This window comes from Cokeromyces recurvatus, assembly GCF_025118155.1.
Source record: "Cokeromyces recurvatus strain NRRL 2243 chromosome Unknown BX663scaffold_14, whole genome shotgun sequence".
Lineage (NCBI taxonomy): Eukaryota > Fungi > Mucoromycota > Mucoromycetes > Mucorales > Mucoraceae > Cokeromyces > Cokeromyces recurvatus.
In genome coordinates, this window is record NW_026251400.1 from 153538 (window position 1) to 172888 (window position 19351).

Consider the following 19351-nt stretch of genomic DNA (forward strand, 5'->3'; position numbering starts at 1 on the left):
TTTTTAAGACAGATTTTTTATAAATGAAAAATAAATAAATAATATAACTATCTTTCTTAATTTACTTAATAAGAAATATTCTATTGACAGAATAATAAAAAAGAAAATGACTCCCTTTGAGGTTATTTGGATAATCAACAATGATTATTCGTTATCTTTCACAAAATAAAAGAAAGAAAGAAAGAAAAAAAAATCCGTATATAAAAATAAAATAAAAATGACGCGGCATTCTAAAAAAAAAAAAAAGCTATTTTCTTCTTGGTTCTTCTTTTAATAAATTAAATTGTTTACATGCTAACACGACATTTAACATCGAAAATACTTGATATTCGTATTGAAGAGGAAAAGTTTTATTTTCCTGGTGAAACAATCAAAGGTAATCCATATATTTTTTCTTTTTTTTTTTATAGAAGCAACTTATTAATTTATGATTAGGCATTATTGTTGTTCATCCAAAAAGTTCAATAAAAGTCAATTCAATTCAACTCAAGTTCTTTGGCGAAGTTTATATTCATTTAAAAGAAAAAGAAACAACAACTTTATTCCAAAATTCGCTTGTACTTTCTGTATACCCTAATAGTACTGTACCAAAACAGACAACCTTAAGTTCTAGCGAGCATGAATTTCCATTTCAATTCATTGTGCCAAAGGATTTAAATTTACCAAGTTCAATGGAGGTAATTATAAACAGAACTTTTTCTTTTTCTTTTTTTTATGTGTATTCATTTATGTATGCATTTATACCCTAGCTTGGTAAAAAAGGCCATATTCGTTATACAATTCATGCAATGTTGGATAGACCGATGATACCTGAACCTCTTTGTCCTAAAATAGACTACACAGTTTCTTTATTAGAATTTATCGATATAGAGCAAAAACAATTTAAAATCCCACAAGAAAAATCACAAGATGTCATGCTACCAGATGCAAAATACAATCAAAAATGTATGGTTACAGCTTCTATTCCACGTCTTGGATTTACAAGAGGTATAAATATAAATAAACGACAACAACAACAGCAGCAGCAGCAAAACTTTTTTTTTTATGGTTTACTTACATAATATTATACATACATATTAGGTGATATCGTTCCTCTTAAAGTAATCATAGATCATTTTACATCATTTTCACGTAAAGGTTGTGTAACAGTAAATTTAGTGAGGACTGTTGAAATTAGAACCAGTCACCATACAGTATTTAAGGAAACAGTATTACGATCTACACAATATGATGTCGATATTAAACAGTCTCCATATCAACAGTCCCTAAAATGCCAAATATTAATTCCAACCTCGACACCGCCTTCTATTCGGTATAAAGAGAAAGTACTTCGATTTCATTATAAAGTGCATGTTGAGGTATCTTTCACATCCAAGGTGACCATAACATTAGATATACCTGTTGTCATCGGTACTTGGCCACGAGCTTCTGTTCCAATTGAAGATGATGAGGATACCACACATGATTTGGAAGACTTAGATGATGATATAGAGTCTGTACATAATTCTGTGGAGGGTCGTTGGCATAAAAATAACAGTTCAAGTACTTTGAATACAGCTTATAGAAATTCTATCAGTTCAAATAACATGAATAGATCTGATTCAATTACATCAAGAACATCCAACAATTCTACTTCTTCTTGGAAATCAAGTCGATCTTGGGAGATGCAAAAAATGAATCCATCAAAAAACCTAAGTCGAAATACATCACAATCAACGACTTTATCTTCGCCTGATAGACTTCCCTCTTATTATACACATCATCGATCCAGTTCTTCGCTTTATTCTTATTCTTCTTGTGAATACCCATCTTATAATTATCAACAAAGACAATCTAACACTTTACCTCCATTGGCTGGCCCAATCCATCCTCAATCATATAGACTAGGAAGGTATGAACCTCCAATTATATTACATAATGATGTACCCACTCATATACTGGAACCTATTGCATCTGTTGAGCAACAACAGCAACAACAACAACAACAACAACAGCCAGAAATATCAATTTTGTCAGATTCTTCTTCAGAATCATTATCATTAGAAGATTCAGATGAAGATGATTTGTTAGCTATCATTGAAAGAAAAAAAAGAAAGAACAAAGAGAGTTAAGGAGGAAATTAAAGGCTAATACGGCTACTATAATATCTTAATATGTAATATAATAATAATAATAATAATAATAATAATAATAATAATAATAATAATAATAATAATAATAAACTTTACTTGTGTGTGTGTGTGTGTGTGTGTGCGAGTGTGCGTGTATGTTTTGTATAAAAGTAAGTAAGTATAATATGGAGGGGGAGGTTCTATTGATTAGAATGTTATATAACTATAATTTTCCATCTACAGTCTTATTCACTTGTTCGCATACTTGACGTATATCGATTAAGGCCTTTGTAATAGCTTCCATAAATTGTTCAGTTGAAGCAGTCTCCTTAACACGTTTCGATTCAATACCAAATTTTACTAAATTAGGGGCTGCCATATAATTGATGCCATAACCATCTCTATAGATGGCACCAAAGCCTGTCCCCATCAAACGAATACCTGCATGTAACCCGGATGTACTTAATCGCCATGTTTGAGATTCAGTAAAGATAGGATCCTTAAATAGGGGATGCATGGGTACTGATACCAACTCACCTTGGTTATCAAGTACTTGATGATCTTCATTTAATAAGCGTAATACAAACAAATGACGATCACAGCCATGTCCATCACTCGCTATTTGAGTGAATGTACGATGATAGATCGTCGCTTCCTTGAGTAAAGTATATTTTTGATAGGAATCTAAATGAGGTTGATCAAATCCTTCTACAAACGCTTTACTTTCAAGGCTCACGGTACGAATCGTCTCTGTTCGACCTCGCAAGTATTTCCGTGTAGCGGCTGTCTCATAGGTAGGGGTTACCTTATGATGTATACGATAATAAGCTAATTGAAGTGACATCTGTAGAAAGGCATCAGGTGATAATTTCCCAACTCTCTTGATCCAATCTGTACCAAATTCCTTAAAGATAAGGACATTTGAATCCGATAAGGCAGCTATCTCGTTCGCTGATCTTTGAGCACTCTCTAGATAGCTGTCTAAAATGGGGGAGGACATGAAGGATAGATGTTCAAATGATGTAACCAAAGTCAAGGCAGTAGATGTCTTGTTGATGATAAAGTTTGAATCGATAGGTTGAGAGGGCGGTAAAGGTTCCTTTAACATGTAATCAAAGATATAACTGACGGTAAGGGCATCTACAGGGGAATGTTCACCTGAAAGGCCACACATACCATTATTTTCAACCACTAATGTGAATGATTTATCATACCATCTATTATGACCATGACCAAGTCCCTGATGTCCGCATAATATCGTCTTTGTCCAAGACGCTCCATCAGTTCCATTTGAATGATCATCGAGGGCAACAGCAAATAAAGCTTGCTCAATGATTGTCAAATGAGTACGATGAAGCGATGGGTCTATCATTAAGAGATGATTACGAGCAATGGCCCAATTATCTCGCTGCCAAGAGGTAAGCAACCCAATAGGTGGGGATGGAGTTTTTAAGTGATGTTGAACATGTATGACCAAATCTAAAAGAGCTCTAACAAGACATTAATCTATGTGTGTGTGTGTGCTTAAAAAAAGCATATACATATATACATAGTATTATATTTACTTTTCAATTTCATCTACAGTAAGGAGAACCCATTGATTTTGAATTTGTTTATAAACGTCTAATTTATAAATCTGATCACGTAAAAGAACAAGAATATGATAGACCTTTGCTGAATCCGTTTGAACAAGTGTATCACAATGATATGCAGGTATACGAGTGACAGAAAATATACGACTGTATTGCCACATACATAAGGGTGATTTTTTATCTTTCATTATCATTTCTATCGGTAATTCCTGTTTATCAATGAATTCCTTGTATTGTAAACCACGATGAATTAGGTGAGCAGCTCTTTTAATTTGAAAGTTAGAGAATTGACCTTTTGTAATTGTTGACGTTAATTCTTTTGGTTGCCTAGGATCTGATTGACCCAAGATATACCAATTACTATTTACCATTAATGGATCTCTCCATTCCAAGTAAGCTACATTCAATAGATTAGATTGAGTCTATTTCAGAAAAGAAAAACACACAGACAGACAGACAGACAGACATCCTATCACATACCTTTCTTTAACCAAAAGTTATCTTCTAACCAATTTGTAGGAGAAACATGATCGATATCTATTAAACGTTGTTGAAGAGATTTGGATAAATCACTAGCTAAAAATTCAGCAACGATAGTTCTTGTCTTTTCATGTTCTTCAGTTGATTGAAGTGGTTTAACTGACTTCAAGTAAAGTGAGCATGTTTCCTCTAGAGAAGGTACAGGAAGTTTAGGCAAAGTATGTTGTAAACTGAATGTAGGTAGAGACATTTATTTAAAGAAAAAAAAAAAGAAAGGAAAATAAAACAAAAACAAAAAACGACCCTTTTTTTTATAAATATTATTTTTATTTTCATGTGAATAATAAACAATGTAATACGTTCACACATTTCCTTTGTTACATGTGATATTTGCAGTTTGGTGTTTTTTTCACATAAAACATCAATGCCCTTTTTCTTTTTTTTTTTTTTTTTTTTTTTTTTTTTTTTTAGAACTCAACTAAATCCAAGTAACAATGACAAATACATACTATAGCGTTCTTGGTCATGATATAACGGTCTATCTTATAGACTAAAGGAGTGAATATACTTTATTTTTCCTTATTCTTGTAGGGAGAAGAACAGTCCTATTAAAATGATACTAAGATTGAATAATAAGCATAAATTTATGAATATTTAATCCACGTTTCATGCGTATCTACTACGCCTTAAGTCAGAGTAAATTAAAACGACATTATAGATTTAGACCTATTAGTAGAATAAAGCAGAATAATACTTAATACGCATTTATTATTATTTTTTATTATTTATTATTACCAAAAAAAGGTTTTATCATGATTATTTTAAAGCAACAGATGATATCAAACTTGATTCGTCACAACATTTTTTATTTTACTATTTTATTTTATTTTTATTTTATTTTATTTATTTATTTATTTATTTTATTTAAACTAATAATGTTTAAAGATAGAACAACTGAATTTCATTCTTTATGTGAGCGTATTCGTTCTCGTTCACATGCAACTATTTCAGATAAGAGAGCCCTATTATCACCCGATCTTTCTAAAGAAAATCAAACATCCAAGAAACGTCTTCCACGTTCAGAATTTTCTTTAATGGCAGCTGAAATCAGTAGACAGATCACACACACAGCAGGGAAATTAGAAAAATTAACAAAATGTAAAGAAAACAATGATTATGTATGATTTCTTTCTTTCTTTCTTTTTTTCCTCCTAATTACCTTTTTATAGTGGCCAAGAGAAAGACTTTGTTTGATGATAAACCTGTCGAGATTAATGTAACTAAAATGCGTTTCATCAATTAATAATTAAATTAATGACTGATTTTATAGGAATTAACATTTATTATTAAACAAGATATTGCAAAGTTGAACAAACAAATCGCAATGCTTCAAGATTACACTAAGCATCAGAAGCAAAACTCAAAACAAGCAACCGAACATACATCAAATGTGGTTGTAGCTCTCCAAAGTAAATTAGCTGATACCTCTATGAGTTTTAAAGATGTATTAGAAATACGAACAGAGGTAAAGATTCCTTATTGACATTCAAATAAAGGCTAATCTTTCTCGCTTTCTATTTTTTTTTAATATAGAATATGAAAATATCAAAGGACAAAAGAGATCAATTTTTGTTTTCAACTATGGAACAAACAGCAGATACTGGATTAGGTAATATATTTTTTTTTAATAAAAGAAATAAGACATAATTAATTAAAATCTATAAAGTCAATTCACCTTTAATGAAATCACGCCGTCGTGGAGCAATAGAAGAGGAAGAAGAAGAAAAGAAAGAACAAGAATCAACATTATCACTTGGTATACCTATGATAACTCAACAACAACAGCAAGAAATGATGATTTTGGAACAAGATAGATATATTGATCATAGATCCTCTGCAATTGAAAGCATCGAGAGTACAATTGCTGAATTAGGTGGTATTTTTCAACAATTAGCTACCATGGTAGCAGAGCAAAGAGAAACCGTACAAAGGTAAGTAAAAAAAAAAAAAAAAAAAAAAAAAAAAAAAAAAAAAAAAAAAAAAAAAAAAAAAAATAGTTGAGTTCAAAATATTAACATCTTTATACACATAGAATCGATCAAAATACAGATGACATTGAAATGAACGTCATGGGAGCACAACGAGAATTATTAAAATATTATACAAGCATTAGTTCGAATAGATGGCTATTCATTAAAATATTCGTAACAATTGTAATATTCTTTTTAATATTCACTTTTATTATGTAATAAAGAAAATAGAACTTTAGTATTCAAATTAACTTTTGTGGTAATATAAAAAGGAATTAAAATTATTGCTCATTTATATATAATTGCTAATTTAAAATTTAATAATAGTGAAAAATTCAATATCTTTAAAAAGTTAATTCATTATTAGCATAAGTAGTAGTAACTTCGTGACTCTAATTTTTTCGTCATTTTTTTTTTTTTTTTTTTTTTTTTTTTTTTTTTTTTTTTTTTTTTCCTTTAATTGTAGAATTAAGCCTAAAAAAAACAAAATGTATTACAGCCCTAGCAATAATAATAATAATAATACTCAACATACAGATAATAATAATACAAATTCACAGTTTTTCAGTCAAACATCATTTAACCCATCTTCAATTGAACAATTACCAACAGAAGTCTTCAATAACCACTATTACGATCCTACTACATTATTAAATGAACCTTTATTTAATACCTCTCAATGGGATTTTAACAACAATTCATCCCAAAAGCAATTAGACTCACAAGATGCTATTCTATTAACTGATCCTAATTTCTTACGTCAACAACAATTGTTGCAGGATCAACAAAAAGAAATGCGCTCTCGTTTGTTACAACATGATCAGCCCGAACAAGTTTCGAATCTGACTGCTCTACTTGAACCCAATGACCAAGATAAAGCTAGTCTATCATATCCATCACAACAAAAGCGTAGTCAAAACCGACGCCATCAAATCGTTGGAAAATCAGAAGAAGCTGACAATAAAGTGGATCACCAACGACGATTTAATGAACTTCAAGCACGGTTCCGAATTAATTATGCACGTAAATCGTTAACTCAACAACAAAAGACAAATACTGCAAAAACAAGTAAAAATACAACAGATATAAATGAAAATAAACCAGTTGCTACAAAACCAGAGCCGCCTCCAAATACTTCTCCTATCGCAAGCCCATCTACACCACCTGTCATCATTATGAATACAAATAATCTAGAAGAGTTTCCAAAAGAACACTTGTCTTCTTCATTTCCTTCACGTACTATGCCTATTCAAATCAAACGTGTATCTCGTTCTAATATTATGCAACAAATGGATCCAGAGTCTTATCAAAAGCAACTCGATAGTCAACTGGATAAGATTGATTTTAATGATATCACAGTCTCAGAATTAAAAGAATTACTAAGACAAAGAGGTAAACCAGCAACAGGTAAAAAAGCAGTCTTACTACAACGATTACAAGAGGAACGTGAACTGGCTAAAGGAGGTAGAAGTCCTAGTCGAGTTATATCAAACCGTCATTCACAACCTTTACCATTTTCACGATCTCAAAATGAATTACCACAGCAGCAAAGACCACGTTCATTCCAAGCAAGTTCACCAGTTATTATCCCTAATAATAGCTCTGAACCAGTTGCTGCATCCTCTGTACCCACTTTTCTATCACCTGGTTCTCCTAGTGGTCAGCTTCATAGATCGATTGCCAATATGCATATCGGGTCACCACCTACTGCAACTAGACGGTATTCACCTTATTCTCCTAGATTGAGTAGTAGTAGTAGTAGTAGTTCACCTAAAATTAATTATGAATATTCTTCATCAGTCCCTTTATCATCATCACCCATTCACCACCAACCTGTTATAAACAAGACCAATAACAATAATAATAATAATATTAGTAATAGTAATAGTAGTAGTAATAATAATAGTCATAGTAATAATAATATGATGTTGTCATCGTCTTACTCAGTAACAAGGCCACCAAATCGGTACTATAATAATCAAAAATCATACAAGCCATTTACGTCTTCTGCTTTAGCTACACCTGATCGAGAAGAAGATATCAATCCATTTGATAGCTATTATAGAAACGATCCGCCTATCAAAGAAGAAGAATCTACTGATACCAATTTGAATTTAAATACAATAAATATGGATTATTGGTCAGATCCAGCTATACTTGATTTAATATTACAACAAGGCATGTACTAAGTTGAAGACTTAAAACATAGATCTAACAGTATTTGTAATAGGTACTCATAATATGAATACTGCAGAGATGATTGGTCAACCTCTCTACAGTGATGATATTGTCTTGACAAATGAACAAATTTTGGCTTTATTAAATAGCCAACAATCTTATAATTTTAAACTAGACGATAGCTACCTAAATACACACCAACATAACAGTACTAGTTAATATCCCCACCCCACCCCTTTATAATAATAATAGATAAAATAGCCAATAAGATTTCCTTTTTTTTTTTAATGATGATGTTTTTAATCCGAAAAAAAAAAATCCTTTTAACTTATCATTATCGGAATGTTATTAATAATCATTGAATTATAACTACCAATCAAAGTTGATCGATTGCACAATTAGTAATAATTTCTTCAAAAAAAATAAAAAATAACAGTAATGAAAAAAAAAATTGAGTTCATATAAAAAGCGCGTTTATTTTATTTTACCTATTTTTTTTTTTTTTTATTATTTTACTTGACTTTATTTATTTATTTATTTAAAATGACTCACCACGAACCCAAGAACCTCGAAGAATTCAAGAAGTTGATTAACCAAGATAAACTTGTTGTTGTTGATTTTTATGCTACCTGGTGTGGTCCTTGTAAATTGATTGCTCCCAAGTTTGCCAAGTTCGCTGAAACCTATTCTGATGCTGTCTATGTCAAGGTTGATGTTGATGAAGTTCCCGTAAGTTATATAAATATGCATATGTGTATATGTTTATAAAGAGGGTAAGAGAATAAAGTGGTATTGATGTTATTTTATTTTTTTTTGGGTTACAGGACGTTGCCTCTGAATATGGAATTCGTGCTATGCCTACCATCATGTACTTCAAGAATGGTGCAAAGGTTGACGAAGTTGTTGGTGCCAATGTTGCTGCCATTGAGAAAAAGATCAAGGAGCTTCTTTAAATTATTCACAAATAAACAAGCAGAAAAAAGAAAAGGTTATTGAGTATTTTGTGCTATTTTTTTTTTTATATCCATGTAATAAATTAATAAAGTTTCAAATGTAAGAAAAAAAAAATTATATTTTATTATAAGGAAAACCGAAGATTATGTTTTCTTTAAATTCGTTGAGTAAAATGTATAAGAGATGGGAAACGTAATTAATTGTTAATTTTTTTTTTTAAGAAAAAATAAACTCATTTTCAAATCTTTGAATGACTAATGATCTTGCATAGTTTTTGTTTAATTAACATCATAAGCCATAAGTAGGTTTTTTTTTTAAACAAAAAAAAAAAAAAATTGATAATGTAATATTTTAAATATAATGATAATAAAGATACGTAAGACAGAGTAGTCATGCTTAAAATATTCTAGAAAAAAAAATGCATATTTTATTTTGTAATGCTATCAAGATTGAACCAGATGATAATAAGCTCTATGTTATTTTATTTTTTGACATATTAGTAGAAAGCTTAAAGGCCCAAATGGTTTATCTTTTTCGGATAAGTAGAAAAAAAAACTAATAATACAAAGATTGCTTATTTTTGGTGAAGGGAAGATCCTTAGCTTTCCAGATAGCAAGGGCAGAAATGTTCATTATGTTTTTAGAAGCATTGGCATCACGTTGCGAGAGTGTTTTACAAAGGAGGACACTACTACTATCGTTGTGCATTTCATCTAAGGATCAATTATATTGTTAAATAAGTATGTCAAGTTAAAATATTCTACTTACTTCATTTTTTTTTATATAATAGATTTCCATCTTCCTTTTTCTTTTTTTTAAATAGTATAAAGGACAGCTTTAAAATTGATACAGTCCGGCTGCTGGATATTGTCGGTTACAAAAAAAAAAGCAATTGTCGGTCGCAGAAAAATGAAATTGGCAGTTGTAAAAAAAAAATGGTCTTTGGTTAATGCAAAAAACAAATTGTCCAGTGTGCCTTGAATGATGGCCTATTTTTAAATAGTTAGAGTGCCGCCTTTTGCATGAGTTATCGTTGGATATTACCGCTATCGCTATCTCACACTCTAATCTAATCTTTTCAATCCTCGCTTTCGCTCGTATAGAAGCTTCTACGTTTTTTAGGGTTTACCTTTTGTCTATAGAAAAAAAAAGAAGTACCAATGAAGGCAATAAATGCCAATGAAGACAGTTAGAAATATCAACAAAGACAGTAAATGCCAATGAAGACAGTTAATATCAACAAAGACAGTAAATGCCAATGAAGACAGTTAATATCAACAAAGGCAATAAATACCAATGAAGACAGTTAGAAATATCAACAAAGGTAATAAATACCAATGAAGACAGTTAATATCAACAAAGGCAATAAATACCAATGAAGACAGTTATAAAGAAAAGAAGAAGTGGGAAAAAAAGAAATACCCTCAATTTACTTATCGATTCATCATCCTTCAGTGATGTGACTGTTATACCTACATATACATTATTTTGCAACCAAGTTTCCGCTTTATACTAATGCGTGTTGCTGCATTTTTTTTTAATATCTTTTTTTTAATATATTTTTTTTAATATATTTTTTATTATTATTATTATGCACGATGCACGTTCAAAAATAAAAGCAGCATGAATTTTGATATACCCCAAATGTTCCCCTTATTCTTTTCTATCTTCAAGTTAAAATCTTATGTCTAACCGCTACTACAAATCACGTCGTATTCAAACGCGTCAACTGTGTGTTAAAAGCAATAGATTCCAGAACTCCGAAGCAAGAGATCTAGAAGAATTATTTCAAGAATGGAATGGGATAATTCATATATGTAAAAAACCAGAATCGGAGTAAGGCTAATCAGTTTCTTTTTTATAACTGCTATTAACAGCCTATTATTTTAGCCGTACTTATGTATACTTTTCAAGTTGTAATGAATGTAGTCGTTTCTACAACTAAGTTAATAGAAATAAACCATTATTTATTCAATAATAAGGAGGCTATTCAAACAAAGCTTGTGTACTGTACTTCACAGCATAATGTTCATTATATAACATTCAGTTTCAATAGCGATCATTGTTAGAGTATTCGAGCGCTAAAAATAATATTATCTAAGAATAAGAATTCAATAGGATCATGACCTTTATATTCAATTACATAATTATTTATACAAGTCATACATATTATATACACATCTACAATATTGAATATTATTATGTAATGACAACTTAGAGAATGATAATAACAATAGTAACATATATATAATTGGTATTGGTATTGATTATAACTGGAATATTCACTGTGAATTAATATTAACGCTTTGCTCAACCCTGAAATAATAACTGGGTATATCGTTAATAACAGCGACAGCTCAGGGAGAAATATGCATACCGCATACAGAATTATTCGGAAAAAAAATTTGTGCATAAAGGCTATATTATACCAGTATTCACTTAACCAAATCATACTTCCATTAATATCACTTACCTTGCAAAAAAAAAACATATAGATAGCCTTTGCCATTTTCTCCATATTATTTTTTCTTTTAATACACTATACAGAGTTTTCACAGGCTTGTCTTTTCTATATTCTCTTTCCTTATCTTTTGCATTTAAAACAATATAGACAAGTTCATAGTGCTTTAGCTATTGTTTAGATGTAGATATGTGTACTAATATGACAGAAGTTATATGCAGATCACCATACTGCTGGCTTTCCAATGTTCAATCCCTCAAACTTAGCAGTTAACTGATCTAAGGCCTGATCAACATTGATAGAGGGCTTCTTGTCTAGTAATGCTATCACAAAGCCTTAGTGTTCTTCATTTAACTTCTTGCGGTCGCCTCGAGTTTTAGGTAAGAAAAACGAATCTGGATCATTCCAGTACTAATTCACCCAACGCTGACTTGTTATCTCATGAATATTATATATATTTTCTCGCAACTGACATATTTTTTTAGGTGATTTGGCTAGCATATGCAAAATAAAGTTCATTATCATAATCTGAGTAGTTGATATGCTCCTTCTTCTTCTTAACCAGTAGAGTATCCATGGTGAGCTCTTCTAAACTTTGGGATTTGCTTGCCAACTCGGGTTCGAAATATTTCTATGAAGTAACCGCCTTTAAAATGGACTTACAATACAACGGACAATATCGAATGATTGAGTTGATAAGTTTTTTCGTTGTAAGAAATAACATTGATGACTTTATGCTTGTTCCAGGTATCATAGAGAAGATGTATCAACTCCAGATAAAAATATAATATTGATTCAACAATTACCCATGCAAAATGTGGCATTCTAACTATTTAAAAATAGGCTATCATTCAAGGCACACTGGACAATTTGTTTTTTGCATTAACCAAAGACCTTTTTTTTTTTATAACTGCCAATTTCATTTTTCTGCGAGCGACAATTGCTTTTTTTAAAGAGAACTTCGATTTATAGTTGGATAAATTTGCTATAAACGAAGTTAATGAATAGTATTTTCCTATTTTCAGTATACACCCAAAACGTCAAAGTCAGTTCATTGCTTTGGCGGTCGATGATAAAGAATTGAGCAAATCAGATGCCATACAAAAAAAAAAAAAAAAAAAAAAAAAAAAAAAAAAAAAAAAGACATTGTCTGAATTTAAAGTATTAATAACTCTGTCATCCTTATCAGATTAAAATAAAAAATTATTGTCAATCAAGAAAAATTCATAATTTCTTTTAGGACTCTTGGATGATAAAGACTTTTAAAAATATAAATATATATATATATATATATATATATATATATATCAAGGATACGGGTAGATTAAGATTATGAAGACTATAACTATCTTGTTACCATAATAAAAAGTATCTATTGTACAAATGAAGGAAATGATATTATTAGGGAAACAAGAAGAAATAATAATGCTCTATATTTGTCAGCATTGCGTAGTAATAGGAGTAGTATTGTGCATGTGTTATATCCATCATCATCATCAGTAGCTTTCTAAGATTAAAACTTAAAATCCTTAATGAATTGTTTGAAAGCTTCTTATCTATATTTACCTCCTTATTTTTAGATACTTTTAATATATATATATATATCATAGGAGTGGGGTGACCTATTATGTTTTATATATTGGTAATATAACATGGTCAGATAATATGTAATGAAAAAGAATAAATTATTAGGGACTAAAAAAGTATGTACTGCAAATCTTTTATGCTTTATTATTTATTCTTATACATGATTTTTTTTTATTTAGCTGTTCAATAGATATATAAATGTTTAAAGTATGAAATATACATTATATTATCCATCAAGTCTTGCCTGAATCAATATACTCTTAATTAACTTTCTCCATCGAATCATTACATCTCTTTTATGTTCCTCAATAGCTTTTATAGCTTTATCTTTCTCATATTCCTCCCATGCCTATATCATATATTTATAAGTTTAAATATTCAAAAAAAAAAAAGCTCATAAATTGATTTACCTCTAATAAAATCCATTGCTGTTCTTCTGCTACTAAAATGCCATTTGTAACAGGAACAGCTCTCATTTTCACAAAATCAAAATCAACCTATTGTAGAGTTTTAGTTATCAGTTAAGTAGTCATTTTAACTCTAATACTTACCACAGCAACTGCATAATCAATTCCTAATTTTTTTGCTATCTTTTCGATACCTTTAACTAGATTTAAGATAATGAGTCAAAAAAAAAAAAAAAAAAAAAAAAAGGCTAAATGACACTAAATGCTTACCAGGTATATGCGCCGCTCCTTTGGGTAACATGGAAGGTGTAAAAAGATCAATGTTACCAAATCGATTTTTAGGTAATACGCCCTATTATACATATATATATATAAATTAATCTCGTAAAGTTAGATCAATTATCATTGTTCTTTCTTACATTCACTACTGGAGGTGGTATATAAGGCTCAGTTTGCCATTCTCCATAACAAGCTACCATAAGATCCCCTCCTTCTTGTTTCGCTAGTTCCTTTAGTCGCTTCTTTTCTATAGTAACTGCATTTGCTTTAACCATCTTGATTGGTTGTTCTCCTTCTTTGATCTTTTTTCCTTGTTTATAATACTGCTCAGATGTACTCACCATCTTTACACAAGATCTAGGATATATTTTTTCTCCTCGTATAGCACCTAGTATTGGATGTTTAGGATAAATCACTTCAAATTTAAGAAGATGGCGTTCAAGTGCAAAGAGTGGATGATTTTTGAACCCACTAATAGATGTAGGCATGACTTCCTTGAGACTTTGATTCTCTAAATCTTCAGCCTCTAATTGATCTCGCTCTGTAAGCCTTGGTTTGTAACAAATAACGGACAAAAGTCGCTCAGACCATAACTGGATTCCTCCATTTATTTCTCGTCTTGTCAAAGGTCGATCACGCACTCGATTCACTCTTTCCATATTATAAGTATAACGTCTAGTCACATCTGTAATATACTCTTCATGATCGAATGCCAATACAAACGATAATTTATTATCTTGATCCGAAGATGCTGGTTCCATCCATGTTGGTTTATCAATATGTCCTCGAATGGGATCTATACATATCCAGCGCTTTGTCTCTTTACAATAGACTTCTGCCCATACAGTAGGTGGCTTCCCTTTTGGATTCTTTAATTTCACATTAGGATCCACATAGGCCCTTGGTCGTACTCGAAAGTTAAATAAGGGTTTAGATTCATTTTTGTCCTCATCATTTATGGTTGGAGTTGCATTCTGACTCTTATTGACTACTGGTACTTTATAAGATATAGGTTGTAGAGAAGACACAAGACGGGTATCATATCCGCAAGACCTTAATATTGACACAAATAATTCAGCACTTGTATCTCGTGTACCTGATAATGTCCTTTTAGAAGAACTTATCATCTGCTTAAATGTACTCAAGTCTTTAATATAATCTCCATCTTTATTTGATGTATGATTCTTCTCAATCCATTCTTCCAATGTTTTATAGCCCTCTCTCGTTTGCTCATAATAATTGTAGTTTTGAGTTAATAAACCTGGGCCTGTCAACTCAAATATATCATTATTCCACCATTTTAAAAGTGCTTGAATGCCTTTCTTTAACGATTCTTTTGACTTGTTATTTTGAATTCGTTTTATATGCTCAGGGATAATAGAATAACATAGCGTCTATACATATATATATATATAAATATTTCAGTAATCATGTATATATATTAACAAAAAGAAACAAAAGGAAAAATAAAACAAAAAAACCTGCAATTCATTATTTAAGCACCATCTATTACGTAATTTATAATGGGCTATCAGCAAAACAACATGACTATGATGCATCCACTCATGTAAAATACGCTGGTATGACCTTTCCCAGTGTGATTTCCTATATCTGTATCATTAATAACAACAGCATGAATACATATATATTTATATGTATATATGTGAATCTGTACTTTGAAACAGGTCTTGGAGCTTGTTCCATAACGATATCAATATCCTTATAAGTCATAGTGTCCATGTCTGTCTCATGATCAGATTGAGAATGAGGTAAAAGAGGTATAGTCTCCCAATCAATATCATCATCCGATTCATCGTCACTATATCGACTTGTTTCATCGAGACCTTGTTGAATACTTTCAGTCTCTTGAAGAACATTGTTTGGTGTTTCAATCATCTTTTTCTTTCCTTTTTTATCAATACTACTACTACTACTCGTTGTCCGATCTTGATCATCGATCCACTCTTCTTCTAATTCTAGTTTAGGCTTTTTATTATTATCTGTAACTGAGATTGCTTTTCTTTTCTGAGTTGTGGATTGAGTGATGGGGGATTCCTTTCGAGTCTTCATTTGAATGTATTAGAAAAAAAAAAAAAAAATGAAACAGGATCACTGCGCATTAATTCATTTTTTTTTAAGGAAAAAAAAAAAAAAAAAAAAAAAAAAAAAAAAAAAAAAGCTCTAAAATCCAGATAAAAGTTACTTTTCTTAACAAAATATTTATTTACTTTATTATGTAATATGTATATTATTAATTCGTCGTTATATATTTGTATGTGAATATATATGACAAAAAAAATCCTTTTTTTTTACAAAAAAAGTAGCCAGTTTTTTATATGATACAGGAGTTTTTATACATATATACACCCACTCCTGTGGGAAAAATAGAGAAAAAAAGGAACTATATAATATCGTGTTGATTATCGTCTTGTTGTTGTACAATGCCCAACTTTTCTACTTCTATTTATGTAAATAAAAAAAAAAAGGTTAAATACACCACAATTTATCTGGTCTTTTTCCTTTAATATTTACTTTGAATAAGATGTTTTCCGTAGGTATATTTCTTTAATGACTGTAAATGAGGTCTAATTTTGTCAAGTAATATTTCACGTTGATCATCATCAACAACGTCCAACATTTTTTGAACAACGTAATTAGCATATTGATCTTTCATCATAGTAATGAGTGGATATGTACTAGTAGTAGTAATGAATAATGAATAAGATAATTCAGCTTTTTATATATATATGTGTGTGTGTGCTATTATTTATTTACCCATCAGATCTGGTTTGAATGACTTCTTCAATTAAACGTTGTCTATCTTCTTTACTTCCATAATCGACACATTTCTCTACAACATTGCTAGCAAATTTATGTTTACTTAATGGTAAGATCTGTCCTAAAATCTTATCTACAATCTTTGTCTTGTCTTCTGGATGACCTCTTTCAAGTATATGTTGGATTACATAATTACCATATTGATCTTGAACAAGTTGATGAGTACATCTATGTAGCTCTTCTAAAAGAGGTTCTGTTTGAGCATCTGTACAATGTTCAAACATACGTTGAATAACACGACATCCATAAGGATGAGTAGCTAAATTATAGACTTGTCCATGGAATGCATCAATAATAAATTGAATATGTTGCGCCGGTACTCTTTCAATTGCCTTTTGAATAACGTGATTGCCATTTTGATCTTTAATGCATTTTAATACACAGCCATCAAGTTCACCCACTAATGTAGCTTGTTGTTCTGTCAAGACATGTTCAAGTGCCTTCTGTACTACTCGACACCCATACATTTGAAGTGATAAAGATAAGACATGGCCTTCCATTTGTTTTGCCAAAATAGACTTTTGCATTTGATTACCATGTTCAAAGAATTTTTGAAGTACATAATTACCAAAGACATCTGTCATAAGTTGTAAAGCATTAGGAAGGACTTCTTCAAATACCATTTGTTTCTCTTCACTATTCGCTGTCTCTAATTTTTGTTGAATAAACCTAGATCCATGTTGATCTCCGCTAAATTCAACAATGTGACCTGCAATATCTTTTAATTCATATTTTTTATTTTTTGAATTTCTAAATTCTTCTAAAAGCATAGAACGCATTGTAAGGTCCTGTTGTGAAGAAGGAGAAGAAGAAGAAGGTCGCGTATCTTGTTGTCGTGTACGACCGTTGTTATACATACGATGTTGCTGCTGTTGCTGTTGCTGCTGCTGCTGCTGCTGCTGCTGCTGTTGTTGTTGTTGTTGTTGAAGTAAGAGTTGCTGTCGAGCAGCCATTAATTGTTGCTGTTGCTGTCTAATCAAAATTTGTTGTTGCTGTAATTGTAAGGCACGAAGTTTTTTATCTGTATCACTTAGTGTATCCGCCATTGGGAATCCTGTAGAATCATAAGAAACTGGAGCAGTTAAGGGACCTTGTCTTTGACGAATATGATAAACAGAAGATAAATCTTCATTTGCCCATTTAGTATTATTACTTGTACCATTCGTAGTAGGATATTCATTCCCTAAAGCTAATATTTGTAATCGTTATATATATATATATATGTTATACGTTATATATAATATTTACCATCATTCACATAATAAGGATATTGCTGTCTCATTTGATGGTTATTATAACGAAGGTAATCTACTTCATCATGAAGACCTAAACTATTAAACTGTTTCATCAACATATCATCAGATGAATCATAATTATCATTAGTAACACGATTCGTTGGAGGTGTTGAATTTGAGCGACCAGGAGATAGTGTAGACCTTAAAGCATGAACCCTAGATGACACAGGTGGATGATCGAATTGTTGAAAACTTTCATAGATTCTATTCACTGGTGGTTCTTGTTGAAGGTTAAACATGGGTGAAGGTGTACGAGGAAAATCCTAATAGGATAGATAAAAAGAAGATTTAGAATGTAAAATCACATATCTAAGGGGAGTTTTTTTTTATTTTACCTGTTGAATAATATCAACTAATTTTCCTTTACGATTTAGTAAATCATTACTATCGATCTGTTGCTGATAAAGATGACGAATATCATTCTTTTCTTGACCAGGAATAAATTCTATGCAGGAAATTAATATCTACATGTATACATAAAGTTTCTCACTCTCTCACTCTCTCACTCTCTTTTTTTTTTTCTTTACCATGATCTATACTTTCATCGTTCCACAATTTCCAAGCTTGACTAGGATCATAGGCAGAAGAAGCAATAGGAGGCTGTTGAGCCACAGAGGTAAGTTTTACATCACGTGGTCTTTGTAAACCCTGTATAGGAGGTGCACTACTTGAGCGATCATAAGTAGCATCATCATTAGGAAATAAGGATGACGCGCCAGAATGATTAAAAAGATCATAATCATATTCAGGTTGTAATAAAGCAGCAAGCTTATGTATATTATATATATTATATGTATATATGTATTTATATGTATGAATGTATGTATGTACATATTTGAAGATAAAAAAAAAATTAATAATGAATGCTTTATTAATTGGCTTAATTTTACCTGATGTTCTTGTGGACCATTGGTAGCCTGTGGCTGTTGTAAATTGCTTGTCTTTTTTGGAGACATGCCATCATTAATTAAACTCGGCATCATTTTTTTTTTTCTCTCCTTTTTTTTTGTTTTTGTTGTTTTTTTGTTTTTTTGTTTGTTTTCTGAATTAAAATATTTACAAATGTACAGAATTATTTATAGAAAAAAAAAAAGTACTTTTTTTTTCTGAATAAGGAAAAAAAAAAGAGAGATTATTTT

At 30.7% G+C, this 19351-nt stretch overlaps 9 protein-coding genes across 9 annotated transcripts; 5 read left to right on the forward strand and 4 right to left on the reverse strand.

Moving 5' to 3' along the window:
* Window positions 1-291: 291 nt before the first annotated feature.
* On the forward strand, window positions 292-2111 carry BX663DRAFT_552272 (uncharacterized protein; the record flags this gene model as incomplete). The annotated part of the gene is made up of 4 exons (XM_051531354.1): window positions 292-376; window positions 436-677; window positions 750-987; window positions 1081-2111. The coding sequence occupies 4 exons, from the start codon at window positions 292-294 to the stop codon at window positions 2109-2111; spliced, it is 1596 nt and encodes a 531-aa protein (XP_051382326.1).
* Window positions 2112-2160: 49 nt separating this feature from the next.
* On the reverse strand, window positions 2161-4434 carry BX663DRAFT_510792 (acyltransferase ChoActase/COT/CPT; the record flags this gene model as incomplete). The annotated part of the gene is made up of 3 exons (XM_051527801.1): window positions 2161-3601; window positions 3677-4100; window positions 4184-4434. Coding segments are annotated over 3 exons (1942 nt in total), but the record flags the coding sequence as incomplete, so codon positions are not given.
* Window positions 4435-4989: 555 nt separating this feature from the next.
* On the forward strand, window positions 4990-6569 carry BX663DRAFT_510797 (t-SNARE). The gene is made up of 7 exons (XM_051527802.1): window positions 4990-5341; window positions 5413-5459; window positions 5514-5708; window positions 5777-5852; window positions 5910-6174; window positions 6276-6472; window positions 6541-6569. The coding sequence occupies exons 1-6, from the start codon at window positions 4996-4998 to the stop codon at window positions 6430-6432; spliced, it is 1086 nt and encodes a 361-aa protein (XP_051382328.1). The 5' UTR covers window positions 4990-4995; the 3' UTR covers window positions 6433-6472; window positions 6541-6569.
* Window positions 6570-6631: 62 nt separating this feature from the next.
* BX663DRAFT_73015 (uncharacterized protein) lies at window positions 6632-8730 on the forward strand. Its single transcript, XM_051532304.1, has one exon. It carries the CDS (start codon window positions 6702-6704, stop codon window positions 8400-8402), a length of 1701 nt encoding a protein of 566 aa, XP_051382329.1. The 5' UTR covers window positions 6632-6701; the 3' UTR covers window positions 8403-8730.
* A 204-nt stretch (window positions 8731-8934) lies between these two features.
* On the forward strand, window positions 8935-9344 carry BX663DRAFT_435346 (thioredoxin-like protein; the record flags this gene model as incomplete). Its single annotated transcript, XM_051523113.1, has 2 exons — window positions 8935-9120; window positions 9216-9344. The coding sequence occupies 2 exons, from the start codon at window positions 8935-8937 to the stop codon at window positions 9342-9344; spliced, it is 315 nt and encodes a 104-aa protein (XP_051382330.1).
* Window positions 9345-11029: 1685 nt separating this feature from the next.
* On the forward strand, window positions 11030-13129 carry BX663DRAFT_486668 (uncharacterized protein; the record flags this gene model as incomplete). The annotated part of the gene is made up of 3 exons (XM_051524690.1): window positions 11030-11181; window positions 12375-12553; window positions 13119-13129. The coding sequence occupies 3 exons, from the start codon at window positions 11030-11032 to the stop codon at window positions 13127-13129; spliced, it is 342 nt and encodes a 113-aa protein (XP_051382331.1).
* A 385-nt stretch (window positions 13130-13514) lies between these two features.
* BX663DRAFT_510807 (uncharacterized protein) lies at window positions 13515-16228 on the reverse strand. The gene is made up of 7 exons (XM_051527803.1): window positions 15755-16228; window positions 15561-15684; window positions 14220-15473; window positions 14071-14152; window positions 13945-14000; window positions 13804-13890; window positions 13515-13742 (listed from the first exon to the last, which is right to left on the reverse strand). Exons 1-7 carry the CDS (start codon window positions 16147-16149, stop codon window positions 13620-13622), a joined length of 2121 nt encoding a protein of 706 aa, XP_051382332.1. The 5' UTR covers window positions 16150-16228; the 3' UTR covers window positions 13515-13619.
* A 50-nt stretch (window positions 16229-16278) lies between these two features.
* Window positions 16279-17818, reverse strand: BX663DRAFT_510809 (armadillo-type protein). The gene is made up of 3 exons (XM_051527804.1): window positions 16855-17818; window positions 16612-16775; window positions 16279-16539 (listed from the first exon to the last, which is right to left on the reverse strand). Exons 1-3 carry the CDS (start codon window positions 17772-17774, stop codon window positions 16481-16483), a joined length of 1143 nt encoding a protein of 380 aa, XP_051382333.1. The 5' UTR covers window positions 17775-17818; the 3' UTR covers window positions 16279-16480.
* Window positions 17777-19316, reverse strand: BX663DRAFT_536631 (uncharacterized protein; the record flags this gene model as incomplete). Its single annotated transcript, XM_051530634.1, has 5 exons — window positions 19103-19316; window positions 18740-18980; window positions 18548-18657; window positions 18166-18475; window positions 17777-18106 (listed from the first exon to the last, which is right to left on the reverse strand). Coding segments are annotated over exons 1-5 (1083 nt in total), but the record flags the coding sequence as incomplete, so codon positions are not given.
* Window positions 19317-19351: the final 35 nt, after the last annotated feature.

Excerpts from the sequence above, each read along its gene's own strand:
- BX663DRAFT_510807 (XM_051527803.1), bottom strand. The coding sequence starts at position 16,149 with ATGAAGACTCGAAAGGAATCCCCCATCACTCAATCCACAACTCAGAAA. Across the intron at positions 15,474-15,560 it reads GCTTAAATAATGAATTGCAG|ACGCTATGTTATTCTATTAT; the intron begins GTTTTTTTGTTT and ends ATATATGTATAG. Across the intron at positions 13,891-13,944 it reads TTGATTATGCAGTTGCTGTG|GTTGATTTTGATTTTGTGAA; the intron begins GTAAGTATTAGA and ends ACTCTACAATAG.
- BX663DRAFT_510809 (XM_051527804.1), bottom strand. The coding sequence starts at position 17,774 with ATGTATAACAACGGTCGTACACGACAACAAGATACGCGACCTTCTTCT. Across the intron at positions 16,776-16,854 it reads ATTCAAACCAGATCTGATGG|TACATATCCACTCATTACTA; the intron begins GTAAATAAATAA and ends TACTACTACTAG. Across the intron at positions 16,540-16,611 it reads CGGAAAACATCTTATTCAAA|AAGTAGAAAAGTTGGGCATT; the intron begins GTAAATATTAAA and ends TTACATAAATAG.
- BX663DRAFT_73015 (XM_051532304.1), top strand. The coding sequence starts at position 6,702 with ATGTATTACAGCCCTAGCAATAATAATAATAATAATACTCAACATACA.
- BX663DRAFT_510797 (XM_051527802.1), top strand. The coding sequence starts at position 4,996 with ATGATTATTTTAAAGCAACAGATGATATCAAACTTGATTCGTCACAAC. Across the intron at positions 5,460-5,513 it reads ATAAACCTGTCGAGATTAAT|GAATTAACATTTATTATTAA; the intron begins GTAACTAAAATG and ends CTGATTTTATAG. Across the intron at positions 6,175-6,275 it reads CAAAGAGAAACCGTACAAAG|AATCGATCAAAATACAGATG; the intron begins GTAAGTAAAAAA and ends TTATACACATAG.